An 11497-nucleotide genomic window follows, 5' to 3' on the forward strand; every position below is an offset into this window, starting at 1 on the left:
TTAACTTCGTCAGTGACATGCAGCACTGTGTCATCGCGTTCGTCACCTTCATTGCACATAGTAATGTCTGTGGAGTCACACAATCCCGTGGCATTCGAGTGGACAGAGTCGAGTACTTCTTTGTAAACAACGTTCTGTGTGAAGTATTTATTAGTATCTTGTAGTAATTTCCCTTGACTTTTGCAAGGCAATATTTTGACTTTCACTTTTGGAAAACGTTTTCCTCTGGAGGAGGCGACATAGAGCTGGCCATGTGTGAAGACAGGCTCAGGTAGGAATATACCTACAAGATGTAGTGTTTGACCCTGCGCCTTATTTATTGTAATAGCGTATGCCAATCGGAGTGGGAATTGCCTTCTGTGCATGTCAAAAGGCAGGTCAGAGTCATCCATAGTATCGAGACCTATCCTGGGGATGAAGACGTGTTGACCACAGTGTTTACCAGTGATTATGTTTGCTTCAAGTAAATGGTCATGCGTAATGTGTCCTCTTTCTCTGTAGGAGTTTGTCTATTACAGTTGTTTTGCAATCATAAGGACCTCTCGTCGGGTGTCTCATTGGCACGCTTTTGCCTCCTTCTTTCGCGATCACGGCGTAATCTGTCTTCTCTCTCTGTAGGGGTTTCAGTTGCCTTTCGTTGTGCAGCAGAGACGCGTCGTTGAGCTAATCTGTGTGAATGCTGAGTGTCCGTTTCTTGCGAGCGACTGGCATGCCTTTGCCTCTTTGCTTCGTGATCACGCTGTAATGTGTCCTCTCTCGCAGCAGCAGGTTCAGTTGCCTTTCATTTCGGCATTGTTCCGTAAGGTCTACTCCATACAAGTGCACATGGGTATCTGAAGACGGAAAGGCATAGTGGTCCGGAAGAGAGAAAATAGAAAATCGCAGCTTGAAACACACGAATTGGTGACCAGGGGAACCATTCGACTCAGACGCGGGGCTCGAAATACTCACGTGCACAAAGGGGAAAGAACGGGGGGGGGGGGGGGGGGGGGATAAGCAGGAATTCTGAGAGGGGAAGAACTGGGGCTTTTCTACGGGGGCGGCTATACAGCCAAAAGGAACCCGGACCCAGACACGGATGCTGCGCTGGGCTTTTATTATATATATATATATATATATATATATATATATATATATATATATATATATATATATATATATATAGAGAGAGAGAGAGAGAGAGAGAGAGAGAGAGAGAGAGAGAGAGAGAGAGAGAGAGACTTTTGAAACTGCATGTATCAGCAATAGATTTTCATAAATATGTTCTGAACATGAAATAAATTTGAAGAACTTATTAATTACTTCTCTAGGATGGCTAATTAAACAAATCTTTGACAAAATTTCTTAATATAAATACTGTATTTAGCATTTTGGAACAATTTCTTCAATTACTTGCATAAAATGTCTAAGTATTACAAAGGCATATATATCGTTAGAAAAAATAAATGTGTCCTGTTATAGATACAAGGATCAATTCTTTTCAAACCTCAGTACAACAAAGGGGGCTAAAAACAGACTGTTCCCGGAGCTGTAGGAATTGTGTGGCCTTGAGGCAGCTGGACAGGATTATGTGGTGCAGGATGCCAAAACGTCCCAGGAAGGACCAGGCAATTAGTATCTTGAAGTGTATGTTTAATGAGTTCATAGATGAACATGCAGAATCATCAATGTGCTGTGTTGCAGTAGCTGCTGCCTTACAGCTGGAAACATACCTGGAAGAGACCACAGTTTCTCGTTCAGACAAACCACTTAAGTACTGGTCAGTTAAAGTGGAATTCCTCACTTTATCTCAGATGTCAAAGAAATACCTTTCAGCTCCATGCAGTAGTGTAGAGAGAAAGAGATTATATAGTACACTTTCATATTGCTAGTGAAACTAAAAACAACCTTACAGCTGAACATGCAGAGACGCTTCTGTTCATTTAAAGGAATCTGCCACTTACTTTCCCAGAAGAGTTGTAGGCCTATTCAGTAGTAGGTGTTTCCCAATGACTTTTGACCTGTATACCTTTACGCCACTGAGTTTGTTATCTTAAAAAAATGGGACACCAGTAACAGAAATGTTCTTGTTATGTTTAGCCAAATTCTTGTCAACACTGTATAGTACTATTACATTCCATGTTGAAATACTTGAAACAATGTTGGTTTGAGTTACATACATTAATTACATGTGATTTTTGCTTTTTTTCTTTGAAATTTGAGCCATTTTAAAAAATAGTGTTGCTATCCAATCTATTTAATGTACCTCACTTTGACTTATTTGGTCAATTTTGAATTATTTTATTCCAAATTATGAGACTTATATATGATGTTAACAGTGAAGTTGACAATCAATGGACATAAACAAATACTATCTTCCAGCCTCCCTACAAAGGTATTGGTATTGTTGAATACTAAAAAACAAGTATCGGTAATTGTACCTGGTCTGAGAAAAATGGTATTGATGCATCCTTAATTATGACCTGAATTGCCGACTTACTGCAGCCCTGACAGAGTCACACAGCAACAGGAAAGGAGTCCGGCTTACTGTTTGCAATGCCAATGTTCCACATCAACTCGGTTATCCTGCAATTGCAGTCCTGGTCCCCAGCTGAGAATATTCTATTTCATTATTTTATGGTTAAGCTTGAAATTTAGTATTGTAAAATTAAAAGCTCTATTTTCTTCAGCTCCTTAAAAATTAACACTTAATAAAATAAGAAATTTTGATTTGTAAAAATAAAATAACTTCCTTCCTTTTAAACTGGGTTCAACAAATTTAGTGAAAAACTCATTTAGCGTTCTTGAGGCACCCATTCTCAGCATTTGTAGATTTCTGCTGAAAGGTGCAGTTACTGATTAATTTAAAGTGACCAATCTCACTGGTACAGGCCACTAATGAAAACAGTCTGAACCAAAATAGACATTGTAATTATAAACCAATTCTAGACATACCGTGTTCTTGTAAAGTACCAGGAAAAAAACGCGGCAATTGCCCTTACGCGTTAGTCTCAAATCAATACAGTACAACACATTTGAAAAGTTTCTCTCTGGCTTCCTATCAGATTAGCAGAAGTGCATAACAAAAACTGCATTAACTCTGGTTGTCAGTAACATTCTAATATTTTCTGACCGAGACTCCTCATTGAAGAAATGCTACTCTTGTTATACTGTTAAGATTTAGATTTGATACTGTTTACGTTATATTCTGTTTTAGACATTTCACCATGTACCACTAACAGCATGGGTTTCTCAAATTCAGTCGTTAACAGGCTGATAAATCAGTTTAGATTCTCAACAACTGGTAAATATACAGTAAATGCCTTAGTTCCCACACCAAATATTCCTCATGTAGCTTTCCAAGTATGAAATACCCCAATATAAAATGCAACATTCCAGTTATCCAACATAATAGTCAATCGGTATCCCCGTCCTATTCTGCTAACTACCTAATTCAGTAATGGATAAAACAGGGTACCAGATGATTAAATGATAGCTTACTACTTATACAAAAATTGCACAATTACTTCTATCACTAGAAATCACTTTACTGCATTTACTTTCGATAATTATTAAAAGGCGTGCACTGTAAAGCGTGGTACAGAAACTAGAGAACTATTAATTTGTTAACGACATTTATTTTTCTCGCACACAGCACACTTGTAACAGCCCTTCAATCCTTACAAACGAATTCAAAATTTAAGTATAAATGCCGTTTTAAAATACCACGATTGGCCTTGCAGATTCCACGAGAATCGCACTGAAGAACGACCAACGTGGAAAAGATGCACGTTCTGTCAGTTTATCTCAATTACATACCTTTCTGAAGTCAGGTGTAGAACCCTTAAATTGGCAAAGTCACTGACTGTAGATCAACAGATTTTAAACTATATATTCCACTCTGTGTCTGAGAACGCTCTGTATTCTCACTCATTCCTGCGCCATTGACTAACCCGCCATTTTTTTTTTAACGCTGTACTAAGGACCTCAACGTGTCATTATGTATCTGCTTAGTTGCAAGTGCCTGAAAAACTACTATGTAGCCAATCAAATGTAAATATGTATCGTTATGATCCATCATAATGACATATTGAAAAATTTGTTTTAAATTAAGTAAAAGCAGGGTTTTCCATTCAAGCAGGCATTGAAATCGTCACCAAAATGCAAAATTTATATGACACGAGGACCTGCTTGTTACTATGGTACCGAGGGACTCAGAAACACCCGGCTGTAAAGCGGTACACTTTCAAATGCGTTGCTGCAATTTCTTTTAGAACTGAAGAATACTCGGTGTTTTTTTTTTTTTTTTTTTTACCGATTACTAATGTAAAATTCTACAATGTTTTAGCCCTTAAAACATCTTTAAAGCAACGTTTATGTAAACAATTATAGATAAGTGAAAAACATATTTATTGATAAATTAATCTACATACTGTGGGAAAAGGAAACGACATGGATGGATTTTCTTTTTCGTCGATTCAAGCACTTTCAAATCTTCTGTCAGCATCGTCGCAAAATCAAGAAGATGAAGATGAAGTGGTACAGATTTCTGAATTATTTCTATCTCATGCAAATGTTTTGCCGTGCTCTATATAACTCGTCCCATCATACCACATTGTCCTCAAACTGGCAAAAATAAAAGAAAAAAAGCTTTTATGTCGTATATAATTATAGTGCGTGTTAATTTAGATATTTTATTGTCACAATCATATATTCACGAATTTTTCTATCTCTTGCATGCTGTGTTTAAATTATTTACTTTTAAGACACATATTGTCATTGTAATGTCTAAGAAAATGTTAGTTATAATATGTTCCGACTTTTGAAGGAATAATATGATTTCACAAAAGTTTCAGTTTTGCTAAAATGTATTTTACAATAATGATTTATTGATGTTTATCTTCTCAAAACTGTAAACAACGGTATATATTTTACAACCATATATTTTTAACAGCCAAATTCAGCAACTCCAAACCTAGGACCAGGTCACATTGGCCCAGCAAAACGTTCTGAAAATACAGGTAAGATCATACTTGTTTAGGTTCTCATCTTTTAAACCAGGGGTGTCGAACTCCGGACCTGGAGGGCCGCAGTGGCTACAGATTTTCATTCTAACCCTTTTCCTAATTAGTGACCAGTTTTCACTGCTAATTAAATCATTTACCCTTTGTTTTAATATCCCTGTTTTTAAGGATTCAGTGCTCTGACTTGATTCATTTCTTCATTAAATGACAGCCAAACAGAAATGAGATGTGAAACGAGCCAACAGATGACCAGCTAAATTGGGTCTTCAAACTCCAACCAATTTCACTCCATAACCAGTTTCTTAATGAGAAGCTGATTCTTGCTGTTAGTTAAACTCGTTCTTTAATTCCCTGGCTTGTTGCTGCTCTCATTCTGCCACAGCAGACATTTCCAAAATTGTTGATTTTCTGTTTTTTCCAAGAACACCGTGAAAATGTTTTGGTGATCTGAGAGATCTGTCTTACTGAGACCTTCACCTTTCTTTATTTTCAAATATTGTGGATAGCTGGTTGTGTGGGCAGCTTGTTTTGTGTCTCATTATTGTTTTGCTGCTAATTAAGGAAAAAGAAACAACAAAGGGGCTGAGTCAAGTTAATTAAAATTAAGACAAAAGAAGTTAATTAGCAGCAAAAAACTGGTCACTAATGAAGAAGATGGTTAGAATGAAAACCTGCAGCCACTGCAGCCCTCCAGGACCGGAGTTCGACACCTGTGTTTTAAACAATTAACTTTTTACTAATGTAAAATGTTCAGGTAAACATAACCATTTAAGATGTCTGCATAGATATACTGTCAATATTCAGCTTTAACAAGAAAATTGCTAGCAACTTTGAATAGACCTGTGTGACATGAACCAGCATAAAGCATCTAAAAGAATCTTATAGGCAAACTTAATTAATGATTGCACAATTTAAGAAAATAACCAAACATTATCCACCATATTCAAGTTAGCAGGAGCTGGAGCTTATTCCGGCAACATTGGCTACAAAGTACAAAATCTTCTTAGACAGGGAACTTGTCCATCAGAAGTAGCAATTTGCAATCAGCAGTTAGCCTAACATGCATATATTTGGAGATGTGTGGTAAAAAATAGAATACCCCAAACAAAAATCCACATAATCAAAGGGACAATGTGCAAACTGAACAACAACCTCCTGATGGACTAGCCATGGGATTTAAACCCATGACTCTGAATCTATGAAGAGGCGGAGATACACACTGCGCCACCATGCCACCCAATTAAGGTAAAAGTTTCATTCATTAATGCACATAAAATGAAGGTGGTGTAGTATATTGGCTATAGAATTGGAATTTACATCACAAGCCTGCTCATTTTGTTCCTACCTCCAACTCACTGCTTTCTCAGAGCAAATTGCTTAACCTTTCTTTCATATTGCAAAAAAAAAAAAAATAGGTTAACAAGTCTAATGCACCCAGACATTATGTAATAATATTTCCTAAATAAGCAATGATGCTAATGATAATAACAAATATAATGTACTGTGCAAACATGTTAAAAAAGCACATACTGTATATATTAAAATAAATTGGCAAAGAAGCACAGGCTTGTGCTCCCCCTGCAATCCTGAATTAGATTTAACTAATTTGATGATATTGTTTTTAAATATAGAAACTTCCAGATACAGTATATTACATTTCAAGGTAAAAAATAGAAAGTGCATAATGTTGGGTTAATAATGACTGTTCTTTACCACGTGAATAGTCTCAGTAATTTCATTGTATACAATCTGTGTCTATTTTTAATAATAATTCTTTACATTTATATAGCGATTTTCTCACTACTCAAAGCGCTTTTACATATCCACTTCAACCACCACTAATGCGTAACATCCACCTGGATGATGCAGTGGCAGCCATTTTTGTGCCGGTATGCTAACCACACATTAGCTATTAGGAGGTGAGTTGGTGACAGAGATAGCCAATCAGAGACAGGGGATAATTAGGGGGGCAGAATGACTAGGCCATGGAGGGCATTTTAGCCTGGACATCGGGAAACACCCTACTCTTCATGAAGGATGCCCAGGGACCTTTAAGGACCACAGAGAGTTGGGACCTCGGTTTTTACATCTGATCCGAAGAATGGATCAGCAGTGTCCCCATCACTGCACTGGGGCATTGGGAACAGAATTCAAACCACAGGGTAAGGGCCCTCTGCTGGCCTCACTAAAACACCTCTTCTACCGGACTGAATATGCTTAGCTTCAGGTGGAAGACCTTTTCTGAAGTGCATGTGGTTTGGCTGCTCACTTAGGTTTTTAATTATATTTTGAAGGGCATAATAATTTATCTTACTCAAGGGAAGCTTGGTGGCAAAATACTTCATACTATAGAGCCCAGGGTTTAGTCCTTACCTGGGCAATGCCTGTGTGTAGTTTGTAGTTTCTCACCTTGTCTGTGTGTGCTTTTCTCTGAATATACTGTTTTTCCTACCAGTGCCCATAGTTGTGTATGTTAGGTGAATTCCTGATTCTAAATTAGTGCTGTGTGATTGAAAGATTCCCTATCCAGGATGGATTCTCACCTTGCCTGAAATGGATGGATAGATGAATGGATAGATCTTCTTCATGCTGATCATTCATTTCTGCTGTGACATCTTTTTGTTTGCAGTCTTACAGCAGGTTCGCTATTGATATCGCATTTAATATGACTGATTTTCAAAACTGACATCATGGAAACTAGGTGCAAAACAAGAAAAGGTCCACCACAGGGCCCATTCACACATAGACCAACACAGAGCCAATTTAGAGTTACTAGTTAACCTTCAACACTTATCTCGGGGGATGTGGGAGGACAACCAGTGTACTTGGGGTAAACCCACGCAGGCCATAACCAGGCACTGAATTAGAACCTGGCAGACAATAATGCTAACCAGTACACCACCATGCCCTCCTTCTTTTAAAGTGGAGTTGTCTGCTTACATACAGTATCATAACAGAATGTGTTTGTACTTGATTTTACATTTTAATTCATGGTGCTTGTGATCATTTCATTTGCTTAGAACATGTTGGCACACTTTCTGTATTCAAGCAGATCATTTCCATGGTTCAATTCTCATGATGGTGCTGGCAATCCTTAAGGGATACACTAAATAATAATCACTAACATTTAATATTAAATCCAGATTCACAAAGCATAACTGAAAACTCATCAATTTATTGAATTCTATGATGAATCTTCATCCTTCCATTATTTTCTGAACACGCTTAGTTCATGAAAGGGTCTTGGGGAGCTGAAGCTTCTCCTGCTGGCACTGAATACAAGTTATGCACCAAGTAATAATAATACTTTTCATTTATATAGCACCTTTGTCATGCTCAAAGCACTTCACAAATATTCAAAGGAATATGATAGGAATAAAAGCACAGATATTATTACACAGGATACAAACTAATATCATACATAAAACATCAAGTAATAAATAACTACATGAAAGCAAAGGTCTACATTAGATTAAAAAAACAATAAACGGGAAACAAAGAAGAAAGACATTAACAAATAACACAGTTTATGTATGCTTACATGTAGGACAATAAATGTTAATGTTACAGTCACCCATTATAATAAGAAACAATGGCTAGGGATAAGATCAGATTTCATTATTAGTTTAAGAGCCAAGCACTAAAAGAACATCAGCTATTCAATGGCTATTCATTTGATGTTCAGTTCAGATCAAACAAGTCCAGGAAGACCACTGTGCTGACCTGAGCTGCATGCCAACCTAAACTAAACAGATGGAGGCGCCTCATTAGAAATGTAAAATCTTCCAAGTTTTTTTCTAATTTTCTGTGATTTGTTAAGGTTAAAATCCACAATGAATCAGATAATTCTGCTTCTTTAACATTGTTAAGTCATATGTTAAGCACAGCAATGTTAGATGAAGAAGGTTTGTTGCACACAGATCCATCTCCAGAGTTTATTTCAATATACAGCATTTTTATAACATAACTCTTGTGATGTTAACCCATGAATGGGATATTGCATTTCAGAATTAAGAGAGGTGGTGAACTTCCACACACATACTTTCACATACTGTGGCACAGAAAGTATATTAAGATAATTCTAGTCTTAGTCTAGTCTTCAAGTATAGCATGTAACATAGAGAAGTTTGTCATGATAGTATTTCAGTATAGCAGAATCCAGTCCTTACTTGGGAAGTAGTAAATCAGACAAAGAGACAAAACGCCAAATCAATTAAGCAGCGCAGCACAACAGAGAAAGTAAGGTTGAGCATAGATGAGCGCTGGAGTAATGTTAATGGTAATGAAAAGTAATTACCAGACAATGGCAGGCTTCAGTATAAAGCTGGGGTAAGCCCCACATAATTGTCTTAGCACTCTAAGTCTTCAAGGCAAAGCTGATGTCAGTGGGGTTAGGGTAGCAATCCTCTTGAATGCTCAGTCTTCTTCGTTTTTCGGCTGCCCCCATTAGGGGTTGCCACAGCTGATCATTTGTTTCCACATTTTCCTGTCCTCTGCATCGTGCTCTGTTACACCCATCACCTGCATGTCCTCTCTTATCACATCCATAAACCATCTCTTAGGACTTCCTCTTTTTCTCTTGCCTGGCAGCTCTATCCTTAGCATCCTTCTCCCAATATACTAAGCATCTCTCCTTCTGCACATGTCCAAACCAATGCAATCTCGCCTCTTTGGCTTTGTCTCCATACCATCCAACCTGAGCTGACCCTCTGATGTACTCATTTCTAATCCTGTCCATCCTCGTCACACCCAATGCAAATCTTAACATATTTAACTCTGCCACCAACAGCTCTGTTTCCTGACTTTTCATTAGTGCCACTGTCTCCAACCCATATAACACTCACTGTCTCACTACTGTCTTGTAGACCTTCCCTTTCACTCTTGCTGGTACCCGTTTGTCACAAATCACTCTTGACACTGCACCCTGCCTACACTCTCTTCTTCACCTCTCTTCCACACTCCCCGTTACTCTGTACTTGTTGATCCCAGGTATTTAAACTCATCCCCCTTCTCCAACTCTACTCCCTGCATCCTCACCATTCCTCTGATCCCTGGTGTAATCCCAACTCCACCTTAAATGCATCCGTCACTCCTACTGCAGACCTCACCACTGTCACACTTCCCTTGTGCATATCCTGTACCACTCTTAATTACTTCCCTGCCACTCCTTATTTCCTTATACAATACCACAACTCCTCTCGAGGTGCCCTGTCATATGCTTTCTCCAAGTCCACAAAGACACAATGCTCCTTCTGGCCTTCTCTATACTTCTCCATCAACACCCTCAGAGCAAATATTGCATCCGTAGTGCTCTTTCCTGGCATGAACCCAGATCAATATGAGGACAAAAATGAATGTTCAGTAAAAAGAAAAAAATCTTTTTTTTTAAGTAGTACTGTCACATACTACAGAGTATTGTACTGGTAGCCATTGTACCATTGTGTTGTACTTGTACTGGTTGTAAGAAGTAGCCCCAAGGAAACAATAGCATGGGCACTGGATGACAGGTTCTGAAGTTGTGCCATCTAATGTACAGTATATATACACCACTTTTAACATATGCTAGTCATGGTGTTGTCAATTAACAATCATACTGTCCATACAGAAATTGGCAAGCAGTATAAAGTACTGGAATGTTCCTCCTATGCAAGTAGAATTCGATTAGTTTCTGTATCTTATATATTTAAAATTTTTATTGGCTTATGTTTAATGTACCTAAAAATTATAAGTGTTTCTGCCTTGTTGGTTATTTCGTAAAAAGACACATAGAGAATGCTATTTTGGTGTCCTGTTTAGCTTTTTCTAATCTAGATAAAGTTGGCAACACTGCGAGGATTATGTTTTGCTGATTTCTCCAGTGCCTTCAGTACCTTCAGTACCTTCTAGCCATCTCGGTTAAGGGGTAAACTCAGAGATATGCAGGTGGTGCATATGGTATCCTGGATAATGAACCATCTGTCTGATAACCACAGTTTGAGAGGCACAAGGACTATTTTTCTGATACCGATGTGAGCGACACTGGATCACCACGAGGGGCTGTCCTGTCTCCTTTTCTCTTTACCCTGTACACCTTGGACTATAAATATAACACCAGGCCACATCACTTGCAGAAATTCTGAGATGGTTCAGCACTAACAGGATGTGTTGATAAGGAGGATGAGTCAGAGTATATGAGTCAGATGGAGAACTTTGTTTTTTGGTGCAAAGAGGATTGCCTTCAACTTTACATTGGCAAAAGCAAGGAACTGGTTATTGCCTTTCAAAGAGCCTCTGCGCCCAGTCACTATTCTGGGAGTGGATGTGGAGGTGGTGTACTGCTACAGGTACTTGGGGGTCCACATCAATGACCTTCTGGACTGATCTCATAACACAAATGAGCTATATAAGATCAATTTTTTTTTTCTTAGGTACTGCACTCCTTTAATGTGGGTAATGACATCCTTCACATGTTCTAAGAACTCTGTGATGGCTACTGTGATTTTCTAAGCACTTGT

General features: G+C 38.1%; 3 protein-coding genes across 5 annotated transcripts in view; 2 read left to right on the forward strand and 1 right to left on the reverse strand.

Moving 5' to 3' along the window:
* nup62l (nucleoporin 62 like) overlaps positions 1-3959 on the reverse strand; it is a 50439-nt gene extending 46480 nt beyond the window's left edge. The window contains exon 1 of the mRNA XM_028815983.2: positions 3799-3959. The gene's annotated coding sequence lies outside the window, so the exon portion shown is untranslated. The remainder of the gene's footprint in view (positions 1-3798) is intronic.
* sybl1 (synaptobrevin-like 1) overlaps positions 1-11497 on the forward strand; it is a 307369-nt gene that overhangs the window by 149032 nt on the left and 146840 nt on the right. The gene's annotated exons all lie outside the window — the stretch shown is intronic.
* Positions 4189-11497, forward strand: part of dnaaf6 (dynein axonemal assembly factor 6) — a 13160-nt gene continuing 5851 nt past the window's right edge. The window contains exons 1-3 of one of the 2 annotated variants that reach the window (XM_028814672.2): positions 4189-4217; positions 4372-4518; positions 4934-5000. In XM_028814672.2, the coding sequence (XP_028670505.1) occupies positions 4432-4518; positions 4934-5000 (154 nt within the window). In that variant the 5' untranslated portion in view covers positions 4189-4217; positions 4372-4431. The other variant, XM_028814670.2, reaches the window with a different exon arrangement.

This window comes from Erpetoichthys calabaricus, chromosome 12 (assembly GCF_900747795.2).
Source record: "Erpetoichthys calabaricus chromosome 12, fErpCal1.3, whole genome shotgun sequence".
In the NCBI taxonomy this organism is placed as follows: domain Eukaryota; kingdom Metazoa; phylum Chordata; class Cladistia; order Polypteriformes; family Polypteridae; genus Erpetoichthys; species Erpetoichthys calabaricus.